We start from the raw sequence: 20,872 nt of genomic DNA on the forward strand, positions 1-20,872 counted from the left end.
AAAGATTTATTTCTCCTCATAGCTTTGTCTCACCTGTATTCTGCTGTTACCCCAGTCAGCTACAATGATATTTCCATTAGCATCCACAGCCACACCAGTGGGAGCATTGAACTGGCCATTGCCTTCACCGTGGGAGCCAAACTTGAACAAGAACTCTCCGTCTGCGCTGTACACCTGTGACAGGATGTCAGAACAAACATGTCGTCTAAATGTCCATGTAAACTCAGCTATATTATAGAAACTGTCTCCAAATAAGAGAATACCTATGATGTCATAACACAAAGCATGTCTTACCTTTACAGAGTGATTGTGGAAGTCCGTCACAATAATTTCATTCTTGTTGTTCACTGTAACAAAGTGTGGACCTATGTGAGGAGAGAGAGGCAGGTTAAGGTGCAATCTGCTCTGAGTGGAACAGAAACGTATCCCTGACACGTGCTCCGTTCTCTTTGTTGTTAGTAGGCATTTTCGACTAATTTCAACTAGTTGTGTTTGAACAGATGAATCAGGTGATCGGCTGCGTTGATTGGTGGGGAGTAATTTGAAGGCATTTCTTTCATGCATTATTAGTCGATGCTCACGATGCGTGATTTTCCAAATGCTAACATAGCAACAAGTCAACCTACTGTATCTGTTATTTCTTCCCCAAAAGAATGTTTAGTTCAGTCTGATATAACTGGCTATACCAATGGTTAAGAATACCCAAATATCTTGGTTATGTAGTAAAGTGAATTGAAGGCTTGTTGGCTTGATTAACCCTGAATGATCTCTGATTCTAACTCTGATTGTCTTGTAAAAAAGTGATCAACAGTTAGTTTCATTGCACTTAAATCGATGCAGTCAAACCATTCACACTGATCTTTTCACATAAAGACAAATTACACAATGCAAGTGACTAAACGTTCATTATATTAAAAGGAAAGGGATTATTGTAGTGTGCACACTGTACATTTGTATCTGTGATGATTACTTTGCACAGCGTGATCCAACGATTCATACACAATTGGAGTTCTCAGGAGGTTCAGACACATAATCAGGGAGTCGGGTTAGACAGGGAGGAGGGGGGGGCACTGCACTGTGGGATTAAAGGTTCCAGCAAGGCCACACGTAGTACTTACTGAAAACTGAGCCAGATTTATTATAGTTTGGGCCAAGTTTTTCTGGATCGAAAAACAAGAGGAAGAACAGAAAGAAAGAAAAATTGAAGGTCAGAGATAAAGGATAAGTAAGGAATAAAAAGAGCTGGGTAGTCAGCGCAGGCGCAGTGCACAGTGCGCAGGGGGGAGCAAGGGGGCCACTGCATGGCCTGCGGGTATAAACACTTTTTAACTGAACAGAACATGTGATGTAATGCATTAAAGGGGAAATAAAGCAAAAGACTGAGAGCACAAGCATTAAGTATTGTTTTTGTTTCTGCAACTGTCAAAAAAAAAAATGAGTAAAAAGGACAAAAGTCAAACCATTTTCTGCATCAGGCTGCGACTTACAAACGAATATTGAAGACCCTTACATGTACTTTATCTGCAGGATAAAGGCAAATATTTTAGAGTAAGGGCCCCCAGCACTGATATTGAAGAAGGCCCCCAACCATCCAAACAAATTTCCCCTCTGGGACAATAAAGTTGAAAAAAGTTGAACATCATACGAGGACTTCAGTATCACTGTGTAGGGATAGTGTCTCATAATGATATGACAGGTGCAACTCTAAGTGTCTCTCGTTTTTAGTTTGTGTCAATTTCTGGTCATATTCATTCCTGTGACGTTGTTTTTGTGTCTGTATTGTTGTTGTTGTGTTACCTTGTTATTTTTCTCTTTTTGAAGTAGTTCTGATTTATATCATTTTGCTTAAATCTGGGGTTGTATTTTGTTTTTTCTTTGACTTTTCAACAACATACGTCACTCTAAATAAGTTCTACAATTCATCCATGTTATCCAACACCACGTGTTGATTGGGATTCGTCCTTTTTATTCCTCTCATTGAGTTTATTAACGGTCTTTACCTGCACAACAGTAACAATTCTTCCTCCTGTTGGCTGCCCCATGCTAACTTTTAAATCTGACATTACTGTAACATTACTCCACCAACATTTCCTGTGAATGTAAAAAAAAACACGTGAGGCCGGCTCCTCACCTGCAAACTGTCTGTCAGACGTCCCCCTGCCTCCAAACTTGGTCACCAGTTTTCCATTTGATTGAAAGATGAAGACACAGCAGGCTTTGTTGTCCACAGTGATAATGTGTCCATTCTTATCTACAGCCACGCCCTTAGGACCCATGAGCCGGCCTGCACCGATCTTATTCTATGAGGGAGGAAGACGGAGAGGGTTGAACAGGGGAGCAACTTCTTAGTGTGTAAAAACAATGTTTAACAACTAGTCGAGAGTCCTTACCTTAAACTTGCCATCAGAGGAGAAAATGCTGACCCATCGATTGTCGTAGTCGGCAACCACAATGTCACCATTCATGTCCACAGTGACGCCGGTCGGTCTCTGCAGCTGCCCAGGAGAACGTCCTCTGACCCCAAAACGCATCTTGAACTGGCCATCGTTGGTAAAAACCTGTAAGTGGTTCCATTAGAGCAGAATTTGAGTCTTGATCCCAGTACTGAATTGACATATTTATCTTCCTCTGCATTTCCCTCTTTTGTGTGTCTCACCTGAATGCACTGGTTGTTGCTGTCTGCAACCACCACTCGGCCATTACTCGTGGCAGAGATTCCTTGCAGGTTTGTGAACTCCCCCTTTTCTCTGCCACGGGTACCTGTAATAAAAAAGAAGAAGAATTTAAACACTCAGTAAATGTGTCATTTGACATTTTCACCTGTCTCTCATAGCTTGTAAATGGCTTATAGCAGGGGGGGCTGTGCTGTATGTTGCTTATAGTGATCATTTTTCAATGCAAATCAAAAAGAGGAGTCTACCTCCAGGGTGAATGCAGTTCTGAGCTCATGCCAGTGCACTTCTCAAACTGAACTTGCAAAGACTTGAAGGACCTGCTTATGCTAGGATATCCTTCACACGGAGAATGTTGTACTGTAATGGAATGACATTATTTTGAAATGACAGGGGTTCTCCAGCATACAGATTGTAAGGTGGTTTAAATAAGTAGAAACCACCAGATGAAATCCTTATTTTATTTCAACTGTCCTCTGACAACATGTGAATGTTTGTGGATGCAGTGTACTTTCTGGATGTCACAAACCGTTCACTCTGTCACTGTTTATACTGGCCTGAAGAGGAGACAGCAGCTGCCCAGAGGGGCTGCTGATGTAACACTTTAACACTTGTTAATGTGTATATATGTATAAATAAGTTTGAAGTCATTGTTTTTATTTCAGGTTTGCAGTTAATGTAAAAATAACACGCCAAGAGACATAGGACTGTCCCCAAAAAGGACATTTTACAGAAGTGTAGGTCTACATTTCCACTAAGGGTTTTTGTACTTATGTTCCGGATCAGTCTTACCCATTCTGTAGATGAGCTCGTCCTCTATCGGGTTCTCCTTCTTCTTGGTGGTGCTGTACATGCTGGAAGGCCGTCGCACTGCTTTCTGCCGTATGTGGCCCCCAGTCCCGCTGGGAGACTTCACCCTCCTCTTCACGTCATCTGGAGATTGTGGCACATCTGAGGGTTTGACCGCCCGCAGACGGAAAGGGCTGCCTCTTATCGGCTGGCCGTAAAGCAACAGAGAGAAGGAGTACTCCCCCTCAGAACGTAATGTGTAGCCCACTTCATACGTCCCGTTCTTATTGTCCACTATCTCTGTCTCTGCAGCGCGGCCCCCGTCGGCAGACGTTATCTCTGCTTTTAAAACCGCATTTCCTGTCCGTACCAGATCGCCATCCTGCAGAAAGAGGTCAATGATTCATCTTGAGAAAACACAAAAGCGATTGTAGATCAAGCATTATGCAGACATGAGATGGATCATAATAAAAATCAACATGTGACCATAAAAGGAGAATAACAAGGGAAAACAGCATTGATAGTGAATTTGAATAAAAAAACAAAACAGGGCAACTAATGTGAGTGAAAACAATTAAAAGTGAACATATGGCAAATGTGAAGTGAAAACTAAGACTCTACTTTGTCTTTTGTTGTCACAGTAACGGTGTGGTGCTGTCCAGTTGCTGCATGTCGGAGGCCCTCTCCTGTGGCCACAGAGGTGTGAGCCACAGCGGCTGTGGTGAGGAGAACGCCAAGATTCTGGATGGAGCGTCGCAAACCTTCAGTCTCCACCTGGAGAAGTAAACCACCGATAGCATAAACACATTTTACACAGCAGAATCCTGCTCTGCTCTCTTGAGTTTTTCCATTTCCACGGGTGGTTCTTGTTAACTGAACGTTGCAACTCCACGGAACAACTACAGTGTAATCCCTCAAGCTCAAGAAAGGCAAGACGTGCATGCTGCCTTGAAAAAAAGGTTTGGTTGTGAGGAGAGTCACACAACAATCATACATCAAGGTGATTCTTAAGTCTGATCAAAGACTAATCTGTTAGCTGGCTTGGCTTACAATGAAAACTCCCACAACATTTGAAAAGTTGATATTAATATTGAAATAAATTATTGATCAGAGATGTATAATTTTTCATTTAAATTGTATAATTCCTCCATGACATTATAAACAGTGGGACTCAAAATAAACAACAATGGATACCTGACAGTCCAGATGTGCATTTTGATGCGGTCTCTCTGGGAAGTCATGTCTGGCCAGCGCTGTTACCCGCTCACTCATCTGCTTCTGAACCAGCAACACCTGTACTTGCAGAAACACATATAGTCTTAAACCCTTTACTTCCAATAGTGCCTCTTTAAAAAGATAGTTGCAAACACATTTACTTGCTCATTTCCATAATGTGATGTACAGTAACCTGCTTGTTAGCTGGTTTGTTCCAGTAAAAAAAACCTGCCAGCTCACCTCTGTAGCGCTGCCATGGCTGAGAGCCTGCTCTGTGAAGCTGCAGCTGCTCTGGATGTGATCCTTCCCCTGCAGGAGAGATGAGAGCTGGGCCTGAAGGACCTGCACTCGGGTAAGAGGAAGACACAAGAAGAGTAAGAGAGGGAGGAGAGGAAAGGTAGAAGAGTCAAAATCATTAAGAAAGCAGGCTGAATAGTTTCGACAGGAAAGTGGCAGAACTTCCAAACTACATTAGACAATGAGGGTGCAAAGATATAAGTGCGCCTCTGTGCATGCAAATACTGCACAGTATAAGTCAAATGATGTGTAGTGAACATGTGTAGCAGTGCTAACCTTCTGCTTAGCGCTGCAGATGTTCTCCAGGTCTGTGATAAGGGCTGTCTTGCGCTGATTCAGCGCCCGCTCCAGCTCCTCAAATGTACATGTGATCTCTGCCACCGCCTCGACCTTCCTGTCATTCAGCTGGCGAGAGATGTCACTCACCAGCTCAATGGCTGCTGTAATCTGAGGGAGCCTGAAGGGGACACAATGTGAAATTTGCTTATAAGACTTTTTGAGGAGTTCATAATGAAGGGAAAAAAAATCCTAATATTAAAACCATACTAATCCCTGAATAAAATGTGATACTCTGGAGGCGAGCCATAAAAACGTTATCAATCTGCTGTTCAGGTGAAAAGTCTTGACACTTAAGCTTCCAAAACCCGTGATATGATGTCAATATTCTGAAACCTTTATTAAGGTATGAAGCCCCCACCTGCTGTGAATGGCATCCAGCTGCGTCTTCAGAGCAGCCTTGTGCTGTTCTACAACGTCCCGCAGGGGAACGGTCACATGCTCCCGGTGCTCGGCCTCTGTGCAGTCCAAACACATGGCCGTCTCACACGACTCGCAGTAGAACTCCATCACCTGCAGGGGGAGACAAACTGAGTCAGGGAAAAGGGACCTTCACTCTTCCTGGGCTTTGCAGGAAAGTTTGATTTAGTTCATCGTTAATAATTAATCAGAACAGAAGAGATTAGGAAACTCTGGTGAGGTGATGACAGGGATGAGGTATCACCCACCTTTCCCTCGTGGTTTGGGCAACAGAGGGGCTTCCCTGCGACTGCAGCGCTGACTGACTCAAGGACACTGCAGGCCTCAGGCCGTGAGCACTCTGGGTCTCGTTGAAGAACCTGACAGAACACAGTTTCAATTGAAAAAGACTTCAATAAAAGTGTAGTGTTGTTGTGTACTGTTTGGCATCAAGATGTAACCGTCTTATCACATATTTACGGAGCAAATTTGCATTTCCTGTACCATGGACAATTGAGAGGTGACAGAAAATGAAGATCCTGATAGGGTAGGGGAATGACAAGGAACAGAGATCTCCGTCAAGAATGAAATCAACCTAACTGGGGACGTTGGAGGAACAGTATATAGCCTATTTTTTGGAGTCATCATGTCTGTGGCAGACTTCTCTTCTGGACACAAACACACGTTTTTTTATTTCTTCTTCTTTGATCACCTTTAGTTGAATGCATTCTTTCCCTCAATTTCAGATGTTAACTCTTATCCTCAGCCCTACAAGACCTCTGGAAACGTCAGTGTTAAGACCTTATGGACTTAACTTTGAAACTAACCCTAAAAGGAGCCCCTTAAAGAAAAAAAGGCTAGTCCAGAATGATGTCAGGCTACAAATATGTCCTCCCTTTGTTAAACACCCAAAGTGGCTCTAAGAAAAGCACAGCACAGCACAGAAACAGACCTCACATCACATTACTTGTCTGTAATCCTTTTGATTCATCGTTGCTTTGTTTTAAACCACACGATTGGCCATGATGCACCTTAAAAAATCTTTCTAGACAACACATTTGTGTCAGAAATGAAGTTAAAAAAAAGAGATTAAGTCAATCAAACCTCCATGAGATTAGTGATGAAGAAGTTGTTCTGAAGAGCACAAACGCCTTTCTCTGGCAGGATGGACGTCTGTCGACACACCGGGCACGAGAGCGTCAGAGACTCTGGGGGAATGTAGTTCTGGAGGCAACTGGAGGAAAGAGAGTGAAAAAATAGAGAAAGCCAAAATGAGAGTTTAATATCTACAATTCTAAGCATTATTCTGCATAATAATATCAGTCATATTAGATTTAATGATACAGGAGAAAACAGAAGGAAAGGAAAACAGCAGAGGGGAGGGAGCGAGAAAGCTGTCACTTTATCACTATAATTGAGTGACTCTGCCTCAATCGTACTCGTGTCACAATGAATAGAGCAAATGTGTGAACCAGAGTCGATACGACAAAACAACAGCCTCTGGAGAAATCACGCACACTTCCTCTTTAAATAAGTGAATCTCAGGAAACCAATTAGCCTAAAAGAGACTCAAAGAGACAAACTTTTTCAGCAGATAGGCTGAGGATGTTTTACCTCTTTTCCTTTGGAGGTAATGTGTTTAACAGTGAAAGGAATTGAAGCCTAACCAAACCCAGAGTCAGCATTTCAGCTGAATTATGCAGATTGCACCGCACTCCTGGCCGACAGCCCGGCTGAGTGATGTACAGATGTTTTCTTTAGCTTCTGTTGGCTCTAAAGTGGTTGTTAATGTTAAAATAATCCTGAGGGCAGTGTTGAAAATTAGTCTCAGTTGTTGTACACAAGGAAGTCTGGTAGCAGACTGTTTACAGCATTCTGTTAAATTTACGACACCACACAGACCAGTGGAAACCAAAACTCTCCACAACAACAGAGGGCTGTAAAAAAATATATATCATTTCGACTTAGTGCTTTTCAAAAGCTCTGTAATGCTCTGAAGCTGGATCAATGACACACAACAAGTTGGGGAACAACTACTGAAAAAAGATATGAGAAAAAAAAGTGAAAAATAAAATACTGATCAATCCTCGTCTTTTTAAGCATTAGCACAAGCATAAAATTCTAACTTGAATTAATTAAAAATATGTTTAAAAATAGTCAAATAGATTCAAAATGTTGATTGATTAGCAAGTTGTTGTTTATTAATTGCCTCATATCTCCATATTGATTTGTTAGCTCAGAAATCAGCATTAAGACCCTTTAACTTAGCGATAGCATCTGTCAGACTCCGGATGGTTAACTTACAGACTGGCAACATTTTGCCCAAAATATGGAAGTTGCTCTGGTAGCTGGAGAGGTACCAGGTCACTGCCGCGGTGCCCTTGAGCAAGGCACCAAACCCCCCAACAGCTCTGGCATGCTCCCTACATAGCACTGTGTAGAAGCCCCACTCCGACATCTCTCCACTAATGCATTTCCACAGGCCATGTTTGTTCACTAGCCTATATGTGTGTATTTCAGGCCTATGTGTGTAAAAAGCATTTTTCTCAATAACAGAGTGTAAACCAGAGAACCAAAGTATTTACGCTTCTAACTGTTAGTGTAATGTCAGAGGAAAATGGCCATGGAGTGAAAACTGCCACACTCATCTTTTCGAGTGAAATCCAATCCACTCCAATGAGTACACACAGCCACCTTCCTTTGGTGTAAGTCACTTATTTTGGGGTTATTTATACAGCAAAGGGCTTACTCATGATCCTGCTCTCTGACCTGTGAACACACAGTTGGGGTTTTAAAAAAGTGCATGCCCAAAGATAGATAATCGCACAAAGAGACAAGAACTAAAAGCGATACAAGACCATACCAAACAGACTATAGGCTCAGCATGGGGTCCCTAGTTCAGCCCTACCCCCCCCCCCCCCCTCGAACTGCATCAACCCGTTTGGTTTAGCAACATCTGTCCGGCAACATCATGTTCAGCTCCAGACAAAAATCTGTTCACCTCAGCAGGGCTCCAGATCACATGCCCTCCAGTTAAACCGGGGATTATATTGTCCTCCGGTGAGCAAATGCCCCTCACACCGCTTGGAAAAAGGATTTACCCTCCACCCTGTGTGGCTATTCAAAACTATTGAATAAATATTGGTGTGATTATGATTTGAGAAGTAAACCAATTTGAAGCATGAAGTCAGTCATTCTCTGGTACAGAGTAGCTACCTCCCTTTTCTATTTCCATCCTCCCACTCAGACCAACAACACAGGCGTCTCACAGGCCTCCTCTGCATGAGAGGCCGCTGTAAGTACGGCCTGAGGGGGTGTCATCTTTCTGAGGAACGGTAAATTGAAACATTGTAGATGTGTTCCCCAACAATGAGCCTTTTTCTCAGAATCTTTAACAGTCCTGAAAGCCGAGGAATGCACTCCCAGCAGACACGGTATGAGAAGTGCTCTGAGTTTAATTGTGGGTAGGGATTTACAATAGATGAGGCTTCTCTATAGGGAACTTAAAAACAAGACAGGAATGCTTCTGTAATAGGACCAGAGGATAAGTACTGCCATGTAAATATCTTGAAAAATTGTGTTTTTCCACCTTCTATGGATGACTAGAAAAAGCTACATTTAGTAGAAGGTCTATGAGGGCTTTAGCAAGGATATTCAACTTCAAATGGGCAGTATTACAAGTATTTCCTTCCTCTTTGTTGCATTTTTCATGTTTAGAGTGCCAATCATAACATGAATAGGAGCTACAGTACGCCCTGTGTTGGTTCTGCCTACAGTATATAGTTCAGATATTTCATAGTTGCTCAGTTAAATGTACATGACCTTAGTAATATTTATCATACAGTTGACACACCAGCCTAATGTGAAGGCAGCCTTTTGTGGGATGCTTCTTGAAAAGGCCTGGTTTAAAAGAAGTGTAGTTAATCAGGACTTCTGGCAGTTGTCATTGCACAGCACAAATGTTATTTACCTTTCACAGAAGGTGTGCAGACAGGGAAGAACCTTGGGGTTGCGGTAGTGATCCAGACAGATGCTGCAGACCAGAAACTGTTTGTCTATCTGACGCACCACAGGGCTGGTGCTCCCAGCCTCTCGCTTCGCCATGACAGAGGACATCTATAGCCACGCACGACGGCAGCCGTTATCCTGCAGAGAGACAAAGATACATGCATAAATATTTGCTTATATTTTAGCTGGGAAAGCTTTTCCGGTAAGTTTCCTCTCAGGGCTTCTAATGTGCAGCAAAACCCCCGCGCAAGAGGTGCCAGGAACCGAAGTGAACTAAGCTGTTTAATTCCTTGATTAATTTAAAAGAAATTCCCATTGTTATGGTGTTATATCTGGACTAATACCAGCCAATCCGCCTGAAAGAGAACTGTGTGAAATAGGAGCATGCAGCAGCCCCCGGTGTGCAGACAACAGCATATATAGACAAACCAGCAAGGCCATGTGCTTGGATTTTTGATTAGCTTCTAAGCCGACGCAAAGCAGCAAAATAAAAGTAAAAAGAGGTTTTGTGACACAACAAGTGCAGACTGTGGTTAAAAAGGAGTGCTGTATTACAAATAAATACTGCATTGAAACAACCTTTCCAAGCCACAGAACAATAAAACAAAATAAAGAAACACTTTCCTGAAGAATTTAACTCACACACTAGTGTTGTAGTCAAGACCACACTGACCAAGACCAAAACATACCCGAGACCAGACCAAGACATTTAGGGATCAAGACCGAGACAAGACCAAGACCGTAAATATCAATGAAAAGTCATCAACTTGTTTGCAGCAGGCTTGTCACTCACTTAGGCCGTAACACCGGGAATGATAATCAAACAAATTGACGTTATTTGTTCTTTTAGGACCAAGACCGATTTCGAGTGCTACAACACTAGTACACACTCTTAAGGGGAAATCAAAAAATGACATATCAATTAAATAACATGGTTGGGAGTTGAAAGACTAGAACATTTTACATTTCTATACATTTCACAAATATTATAGAAAATTAAAAATACAGCAGTTCTATTAAGTTAATAGTATTTAAAGTGAAAGTAAAATCAACCTTGAACTTTAACTTGGTGGCTGTAAGTGGTGTCATGTTGCTTTCATTTTGTAACAGATCAAGATTCATTCAAACACACTTCTGTCAGTGTATCAAATTGTGTTCATAAATGAAATATTACAACAAATCTCATGCTGGCACTGATCAAACTGAAGCTTGAACACATTGGTAAGAATCAATGGAGAAACATCTTGAAATAGCAGCATAACCAGGTGATGAGGCCATGAGCAAAGGAGCTATCTGCTTGACATGATCTCATGCTTTACAGAAATACAGCTGAGAGGTATGGATCAATTCTGCCTAGCAACACACAACAGAGCTGTTTTGTTAAATGGCCCCATTTTCACGTTCATCAGTGCAAGCCACTGTTCACATAGCACGGCGATAACACTGGTATGTTAAACGTGTTAGTTCTGTGTTCTCATTAGTGTCAATGAAGAGGAAAGATCAGGTGTTAAGTAATGAAAGCCCAACAAGAATACAAGTCATTAGCAAACACTTTTTTTTTTTTTTGTCATAAAAGAGACTAAAAGTCGTGATTACATATGATTGTTGGATAAGGGTTTGGCCTGACTTGACCTATGGCTTAATCTTGGCGCCTTTGATAAACCCTGTGTATGCTGTTTTTATCTCTGTGTTGATAACCGGCTCTAGCCTCATGCTCTCAGTAGGTCAACACATGTTTAATTCATGTGTCAGACACAGACACACATGCAGGGATGAGCGAGGAGTGACAAACATGTCCGGCCTCAACATGCACTGTATACTTATGAACATGACAGACTCACTGGGAAGGCTACACACACATGCACAAGAACACACACACACACACACACACACAAGCTGATAACCATCAACCCCACATAACCCCCCTCCCCCCTTCCTCCTGTCTGCACATCTGTCACTGCTACATCTAATAAAGCACTCAATCCCCTGCGTCCCATCTCTGCTCAGGCCCTATTGTGTGCTGTTTGACCACTGCACACACACACACACACACACACACAAACAGTCACACACACACACGCTCAAACACACACTGAGGATCAAATGACAGAGTGTCCAGACTGGGAGGGTACAGGTCACTTCTTAAGCTGTCTACCATGAGAAGGACATGCCTCATTCACACTCTCTTTACAAACAAGCTAATGTAAGTAGCCTACATTTGTCTACATCCAAATATTCATTGTTCTCTAATAATCCTGCGTGTGAAACCGGCGCTTCAAGAGTATCCTGTTGTCTCTGGCGGATTCAGATGAAAAGAAGCAGGATAGAAAGTAGAACCAAAAGAGGGATCAGCCCAAGGATGTACTTGTTTACTTCAGCACAGTTCTCACACTTCTTCATCATTATCATTCTGTACTAGTACACACTGATACAAATATCTTCTTCAATGACGTCTGTCTATATTTAGACACATGTATTAGTTAGGGAAGCAGTGACAGTGGAACTAAAATAAGAGCAGAGGTCTTAGGACTAACTGGGGAGTGATGTGGCTGTGGCTTTGTCAAAACATTAGAATGGAAATCATGTTGTTATATTATATTATAAAAGGGACCATGATGAATATTTAACATTTCATCTAGCACTTGACCTATTGTAGAGGACTTGTCTTATACCGCTATTTATATCCACAGTTCCTAAATAGGTCACAATTAAAAATCCAACCAGTATTAAAAACCACCCTGAATTGTCTTCACCACAGATAATATAGAATAACAGAGCAGTACATCTAAAATAAACACACGCACACAAACACTGACTCTCACACACATTCATTTATCAGCTAGTATATTACAGCTCAAAGCAATGAAATCAAATCAGTAGTCACAGAGTTGAGAAACTCTGATTTCTTTTTCAGTATGTAAATGTATTCAAAGATGTAAAAAATTCAAGAATAATTAACAACATTTTGAACTTGCAAATGCGTGAAAGCTCTTACATACTCAAGTTTTACTATGAAGTATGGAGACATACTGCAAAATGCACACATGGTGTGACAACACAGTACAATCGTGCATGCATGCATGCACATGAGTGGCTGTATACGAGAGTGCTGCATGTGTATAGGTATTCAACAGACTGTGTTCTGACCTAGCTCCAGCTTCATCCATGCCCACTTAAACTCTTAAAGTAGGCCATGACGTTTAGTTTGATGCTTTAAAGTAACCATGACCAGTTAACTGACAGGCTAAAATTAAGTGTATAAAAAAAGTTTTTGAAAAGTGAGTGAAGACGTGCAGATACAGATTTCAGGCTCTGCAGTTAAAAGCAGCAGGACAGGATAAAGCCAAGCCTGGGCAGGACTGAAGGAAGTTTCACAAAATGAAGTATGAGGGGACACATCCTGCAGAGAGCTGCTGGCTAATACCATCAAAATGAAATGCGCTATAATTCCTCTGGCCCTTATACGCGCAGTAATAAAAGCTGTAATGGTGCTGTTGACCTTAGCCTGGATAAGTCAGCAAAATATCAGGATTTAAGCTGCTGAATGTGTATCTAATTGTTTGTGAGTTTGCTTAAGTCATGAGTGCAGTGTATTTGTGTGTGACAAAAAGCTCACAGGCGTGGAGTTAAGGCACAATGAGTCTATTCAGAGCTGGCTTTACTGAATACAAAAGTAACAGTTTTCTTTGTCTTGTTCAGCACTGAAACCTCTGCTTCATGCTTCACATGCTGCTTGTGTGTGTCTCTTTTGACACGCACATGGAAATACAGCAGGGGAAATGTGTGCAGGCAAGACAGGAAATTAAATGTCTTCTTCCAAGTTCAACACAAGGGCAGGAAGTGAAACATTGAGACAGTTAAATTAGGAATGTAGTCAAGAGTGTGAGCTCTCATGCACCTGTACTGCACCAATTGTTGTGTTGCTGACAGCTTGGACAAACACACAAACTCCTCTCTGGTAACAGCTGAGCTCATACTCCACACTCATGAATGTACACAAACATGTATATGAGGACAAACACACAGACACAGTCAACAGAAAGACTACCTACTGTCAGAAATGAGGAGGAGATCAGTCTAGTAGGCTCCATGGCAGCTTCTGTGTAACTTTTAAAAAGCAGCACACGCCCTGACTCACACACGCCCACTTCAATCCCCCCTCTTTCGCCCCTGCTGCCCTCTTCCTCTTCCCTTTTCCTTCTCTTGCTTTTCCCCTTTCCCATGCAACACCCACACTGAGAAAGGGATGTCAACAGAGGGAGGGACTGGAAAAAATGTAAAGTCCCGCCTTCTGTCAGTGTTGTTTACAAGCATGACCCTCCTACTGCCGCACTCTGATTGGCTGGGAAAGTTAAACTAGCAGGGATTGCATCATAGGGCAAAAATTTGTGCTGGACAGAGAGAGTTGGTGTAGAGATTGAATCAAAGAAGAAGAAATATAGTCCAAAGAAGAAATAACTTTAACCAAGGAATATGTTGTACTTAAATGCGTCAATCTGCTGAGAAATTTTGGATGAATCCAAATCTGTAACGTGTAGCTTCTTGTAACCGTCAGCTGATGGGGGGCGAACAGCTAAACATTTGGATCATCCGGCCTCCAGTTACAGTTGTGATGAGTTATGTCATAATTTAGCCTGCCAAGTGCACACATACTGAAACACACACACACACACACACACACACACACACACACACACACACACACACACACACACACACACACACACACGCAGTGAAGCCAAACAAAACCATGCAGTTACATAATTCATGATGTCACCTTTTAAAAAGAACTTAAAACGGGGCTCTTACTTCTGGATCGAGAGTAACAGTATCAAATCACAAATATATGTAATGGTGAAGTAAGACCCTTTAAGGGGATATCGTTTTGAATTTTAAAGTCGGACATGACTTTTTATGATTTGGATTATTTTAGATGCAATCCCTTAAACTGCAGAGTTGCATCTGGAGCAGGGATGACGATTCTCTGACCAAAACATCAATCTACAGTTAATCTGTGCAAATTGAGCCTCTCTTTCCGGCTCCGTTTCCCTCACGCCCACACACACCTTCCCCAAATCCCATCATCCTAAACTCACAGGACAGACTTGCTGTTGTGGCCTTATCAGGAAGTAAAAGATAAGAGGATGAAAAACCATCAGGCACAGAATAACATATCAGTATTTGATTTGTGACTCATTTTATACTCGATAACCAAAAAAAGATCAAGCTTGTTAAACTCTCCACAATCGCTGTGCATTTCGATAAAACACTCTAACGGGACGTCTTGTTTTCATGCTACACGGTAAGTAATTACAGAGCATGTTTTATGACATGACTGATGTACAATTACGAATTCTACAGCGTGGGAAGCCTTTAGTACCCGACTGTCTTCCCTGCAGAGAGCAACCCACTGCATTATTGGTTTGCTGCTGCGCTTTCTGCTGAAACAACAGTTTTATCAGAATATACGACTCCTGCAGTTATTAAACAAGAGGAAGATGAACCACCAGTGGCATCCGTGATGAGTCTCCTGAAATCAATACAGTGAATTTAATGGGTATTACTATATTATTAAGTATTACATTGCATTCTAGATATCAAAAGGTTCATACCCTTGCTTTTGGAAAAGGCTGTTTTCCTCCACAAAAGACCCTTTTTTCTTTGGAAAAAATAAATAACACAAACTTCCAGATATATGTGGTTTATATCACGGGCAGATCTAGGGGTTGCCGGGTGGGGGCAAGGGCCACCTTAGAAATATGATCAGCCACCCAAAAATCCTAAACAATGACTGGCTATTTACCTGCAGGATATGATGCACAAAGACTTACAACACTATGGCTCCCAAAGATATACTTTTATTATTATTACCATTACTACTTATTAGTTATGCACTGAAGAACACGACATTTCAAGCACGACAAAGCTCTTCATCAGGCGCTATATAAAAAACACGTGTTTGAATTTTTTCTAATATTTACATTCTGATTAATTCCAGGTTCCTGGAGCAAGGCAAGGTTTTTTTTTCCATGCATAATTACTAATTTGCTCCACTCTGATGTCCACACCCACAGTTGGGACGCCATGATTCTTTTTAGATAAAAAACACCTGAACCTGTTTTTTTATACAGCAGCTGATGAAGCGCACAGTCGGGCTTGAAAAGTTGTGTTCTTTTATGCATAGCAAAGAAATAAGTAGATATTTGGGAGCCATAGCATTGTGAGTCTGCGTGACTCAACACCTGAATAAATGATGTGTGTGTGTGTTGACATTTTCTGGACTTATTTGCCTGCATGGTCAGAGGCGGGATTCAGGTTGTGTTTGAAGAGGCTGCTAGTAGATTTCTTTGTGTTCAATGTGACCCATTTCCTTTTCTTTACACTTTAAATTGTGTCTTTGAACTTTACATATGTGTTCAAAAAACTTGAGGCCAACCCTGCATAAGTCAGAACGTAGACCACCTCAGTTACAAAAGCGTGCATCCGCCCCTCGTTTATCTATGAAAAATTCAAATAGTTTGTTTTCACACAGATCTTTGGAAGGATAATGACACACTCCTTTATATTATATCATCATACACACATTGTATTCACACTTCAATTCATGCCAAATTACCAAAGGCTTAAGCATGAGAACAACAGTAGAAACAAGAACAGTCGTTACGTCTGCATCTTGTGCAATATCTACAGAAATAAACCGTTCTGCCTCAGGGCCAGTAAGAGGCAGAAAGATTACAGTTATGATAGTGATGTTCTGCACAAAATCCACATGCACCTCAGGCTGGTATTACATTTTTTACTCTGTACCTCGTGGATGTCACATGACAAATAATGTGACAAGAAAGGTTTTGGGACAGTGAGTAACGAGGGTTAAGGGTGCTGCTGTGCTTGCTTGCAGCTAAAAATGTGACTACACTCAGCGGTGCACACCTGATGTCTTGCTAATTTTTTGGGTCTGGATCCTTTTGTTTCTTTTTGTCTTCCTTTAGGTGATTGAAAAGGCAAATATAGAGAGAGGGAGAAAGAAAATAGGGGAAAAGACTTTGGAACAAGAAACACACACACACAAAACACGCATACACATAAGATGAACAAGGAGAAGGTTGTCGTGTAACTGAGCACGATCCTCATATCTCAGGTCTACCATGATGTTGTTGGGGTCTGACAGCTCCAGGCATGACACCCTCACTCACACACACACACACACACACACACACACACACACACACACACACACACACACACACACACACACACTCTCACACACACACACACACACATACGCCATCTCCCCCATAACTTCTCAGGTTACACCAATCAAATACAAACACAAACTGCTCACACTGAGGGTTCAATCATGGAAAAAGTCCTCACAAAGATATAAGTACAAAGACAACACACACACAAAGATAATAGATAGCGTGCACAGAGCAGCATGTATAACCCTTGTTAGATATGCTCAGCAAGCCTCCATTCTCCTGCACAGGCCACTCTTAAGCCTGCACATACATATACTTCTATATATAGAGCTATCACTTCTCATCCCCTTCACACCACTGGCAGGCACGTGCTCCGTGCTGCACACACACACACACAGGGATCCTCGGATGACCAGCATAGTAATGAGTCAGAAACACATGACAAGGATCTACATGCTGAACAATTCTTCATGACTCTCTAACACATGAAACACACATAATAAAGACTTTTCAAAATGTGTTTTTACACTTATCTATGTAAGTTTAATGCAGCATTAACATACCAAAGAATGCCATCATGTCCTCAGGGTTAGCCTGTGCCTTTTAACAGCTGCCTGCATGCGAGTTTTTGTGTACAATTACGGAGGGAAAACAGGTACAGTGACCTACATAACTTTGACGTAATTGCTAATAAGTATTGTGTTTGAAAAGTGATTTAATGGCATATGCTAATGTGTCATAAATGCATCATTAGAGGGTATGTATAAAAGATAGAGGCCGTAATCACGCAGCTTACTGTACATGCAAATCAGCGATTGATTGACGGGTGGAAATGGATATACAGACGCTTCCTTTTGCATGCTCTGTCACACAGCTGTCTACACCACAGCTGGCCTCAGGGAACGCAGGTGTGTAAAAGATATTTATGCAAAGATGTTTTCTTTACATTCGTGGGAAAGAGCAGAGTAATTATTTCTCATATTCTTTAGTCCGTTCAAGTTTGAATTCCATCACTTCCAAAAGTGCTGTAATCTTAACCCCTGTATGTTTCTCTTGTTTACATGGTTATGGTGATACCCATGCACACTTGCAGTGTTTATAAGCAGAAAAAAAAAAACACAGCCGAGACAATCACACCGAACATAAACTGCTTTTTTCCAAACCTCATCCCTGTAAAAATTCCAAAGTCAATCCCTCAAACACATGAACATGCACTACCTTACTTAATGTTGTTTACTTTAAAGGTGCACTATGTAGATTTGGCGGTGATTTGAAAGTTGGAGAAGTGAATATATAAGTGCTATATTTTCTGAACAAAATACTCCAGGAGACCACCACTTCTCTCGTAGCATTTTGTCTTCAAACTGTGTTCCAGGGACCACATTTTCTTCTGAGGACAGTTTGTGTGTATGAGTTATGAACATATACCCTATAATCTGTACATTTCACCAACATTTAAATGTATCTACCAAAACTCCATAGTGCACCTTTAAACATCTAACTACCTTTCTCTGCACTGTGCCATTATCTATCTAGTTTAAGCTAATAGGCAAAAGGGAGTACGGGTAGGCGGGTTCATTGATAGACAGGCAGGTGAGCCATCCAATCATTTCAGTCAATGTCAATGAAAGGATTCCAAGGAATTACTGCTGGCCTGAAGCAGCATTAAAGTCTTTTTGTCAGAGCTTTCGATTTATTCATAACTGTTGTCATTTATAGAGTATATTAATAAATGAAGTGACACGTGCGAGCTAGTTCAGGCAGTCAACTCGAGCTGCAATGATTTCACATTTAACATGCGTCAGTATCCACAATCACCTGACAACACCTCCTTCTAATTAGCGGCCTATTTAGGCTGCAAGATTTCTGGTCACTCCCTCTGCCCTTTCATTGCCAGCTCTGACCGGCACCAGTATACTGTATTGTTGCTCTGACCCACCACCACCCCAGCATCCACCTGTAGGCTCCAGCTGCAGGTTTAAGATTTCATCCCAACTCTCCTTAAATTTCTGCATGTAAATGAAAACTGTGAAAAGAGATGGGGTCAGATCCTATAGAGGTCAAACACAAACTATGTTCTGCTGCAATATTCTAAACAAATACAAACATGAGGTGTCTGACTGAAATATAACCACTGTTAATTGCCTATCATAGCTTTCAACTTTCAACTATAGATTTTCTTCTGGTGATGAAGTAGTCCCGATTTTAATAAAGAAGCCAAGATAAGCAATTCAGCCCCTCTGTGAGATTGGCAGTTTCAATATAGTTGCTTTTTATGCCTGTCATCACGTCCAATTTCCTGTGAAATCAGACGACTCTTTTTACTGCCCACAGGCCAGAAGAGTCTGAATTTAACTTTTTTTCATGCAGAGTTTTGCAGTGAGTCCTAAGTTAGCCACTTAAATTAGGAAGGAGGAGAATTCAACTTTAGCAAATGTTATACATGTATGTACAAGGCACGATGCGCAAAAAGAAGAAATAAGAAGAGGACAGACAGAAGAAGAATAACATTATAGAGCACAGTGATAGCCTTGGTCAGTCTTATAACAGAATTTCAAATGATCCAAATCTGATCACTATTTTGCCTTCTTTCTCTCTGACAGGAATAAGATACGTCTGTTCAATATATGAGATACAGAGCCTGACGATTAATAAGACAGCCCCCTAATATCGGCCTTTATTAGCATTTCCAGTGACTATCTGTATCGCAGATATTCGCCGATATTACTAAATATATTCACCAGTCAAATGGCATTTCATGTGAGTATTGTTTAATTGCACTGGCAGTTCACTGTATGGATGTCATCAGCAGACTGTGATTAATTTCAACAAGCATTATCACGCTCCAGGAGTGTCAAGTGGTGATGCACATACATGCACAGTTACTTTCCAGGTTGAGTGACCATCTTGTCTATACTGAATATCTGCTCAACAAGTGTTTGATAACTGCATTCGAGGGATCAACGAAATTAATTTATTTATGAGTTTATATCTATCTATCTATCTCTTTCTGGTATCCGATTTTTTCTATCCTCAATATCGGTTTCGTTATTGGCCCCAAGAATCCCATATCGGTCGGGCCTTGATGCATACACTGTGAGACATGGCTGTGTAAAGCTTGGTCACATAGTTATATCTTGCTGTTCATTTACTTTTACAAAGTCATGATATGACCAAGGAATCTGTTTTGTCCTAACAAGTGAGCAGAGCAAATCAATCAGTTTGTTGTTGGCAAACCTTGTTGGTGGTGCTGAAACAAAGTGTTTTAACCGTCTAATCACAGTTATCGATCTTAAATAACCACAAACAGGCTCATTAGCTCATCACTGTGGACCCTGCAGACATCTGAATCTAAGAACGAATACTGCATTTACTTGTACTTGCTTGGTAGTATTCATATGAACAATGTTTCAACACTATACATGCATGAAATGAGCCACAAACAAAATATATCTCTGTGACCGTGTGCTGTCATCCAACCATTTTATCTCCCTGCATATACTGTACTCATCTGTTACAAACGGACTTGAGCAAGATATATTCTTGACATTAATAACATCAAGGCAGACTTCAGAACAGCAGCTCGACTCCACTGAGCCCTGAGAAAACAGACACCATGAGCAGCTCAGATAGAGAGATACAGACTCCTTCACATCTCTGCAGAGCCAGTGTGCACACTCTCAGTCCTGACACGGCCTCTTGATACCACAACAAATTTCTGGGGGGATAAAAATGCCACCTTTTTCTTTCTGCCCTCATCTGAATCATGAATGCTAAACCGACATTGACATCCATTATTCCTGCATCGTCAGAACATCAGAAGAATTTGTGTGGACAGTTATAACCCTTTAAACATGCATCCTTGTTTTAAAGCTTAAATATGTCGAAGTCAAATACATTCAAAGAGAATATTACATGATGCACAGATCCTTCACTCTCTCTCCCATGCAACAGAGG

At 41.4% G+C, this 20,872-nt stretch overlaps 1 protein-coding gene across 4 annotated transcripts in view; it reads right to left on the reverse strand.

Annotated features, from left to right (window-relative positions):
* The window catches only part of trim3b (tripartite motif containing 3b), a 37,143-nt gene that overhangs the window by 3,427 nt on the left and 12,844 nt on the right, over positions 1 to 20,872 (reverse strand). For 2 of the 4 annotated variants that reach the window (XM_020650117.2, XM_020650115.3), the window contains 15 exons: positions 9,679 to 9,854; positions 6,813 to 6,942; positions 5,978 to 6,088; positions 5,671 to 5,822; positions 5,250 to 5,430; positions 4,917 to 5,018; positions 4,656 to 4,754; positions 4,083 to 4,235; positions 3,465 to 3,843; positions 2,657 to 2,760; positions 2,391 to 2,558; positions 2,132 to 2,300; positions 1,119 to 1,160; positions 295 to 365; positions 34 to 174 (listed from right to left, as the gene is read on the reverse strand). In XM_020650117.2, the coding sequence (XP_020505773.2) occupies positions 34 to 174; positions 295 to 365; positions 1,119 to 1,160; positions 2,132 to 2,300; positions 2,391 to 2,558; positions 2,657 to 2,760; positions 3,465 to 3,843; positions 4,083 to 4,235; positions 4,656 to 4,754; positions 4,917 to 5,018; positions 5,250 to 5,430; positions 5,671 to 5,822; positions 5,978 to 6,088; positions 6,813 to 6,942; positions 9,679 to 9,824 (2,148 nt within the window). In that variant the 5' untranslated portion in view covers positions 9,825 to 9,854. Of the gene's footprint in view, positions 1 to 33; positions 175 to 294; positions 366 to 1,118; positions 1,161 to 2,131; positions 2,301 to 2,390; positions 2,559 to 2,656; positions 2,761 to 3,464; positions 3,844 to 4,082; positions 4,236 to 4,655; positions 4,755 to 4,916; positions 5,019 to 5,249; positions 5,431 to 5,670; positions 5,823 to 5,977; positions 6,089 to 6,812; positions 6,943 to 9,678; positions 9,855 to 13,768; positions 13,945 to 20,872 lie in introns of those variants that run through there. The other 2 variants (XM_020650116.3, XM_020650118.3) reach the window with 2 other exon arrangements.

Source organism: Labrus bergylta, chromosome 14 (assembly GCF_963930695.1).
Source record: "Labrus bergylta chromosome 14, fLabBer1.1, whole genome shotgun sequence".
In the NCBI taxonomy this organism is placed as follows: domain Eukaryota; kingdom Metazoa; phylum Chordata; class Actinopteri; order Labriformes; family Labridae; genus Labrus; species Labrus bergylta.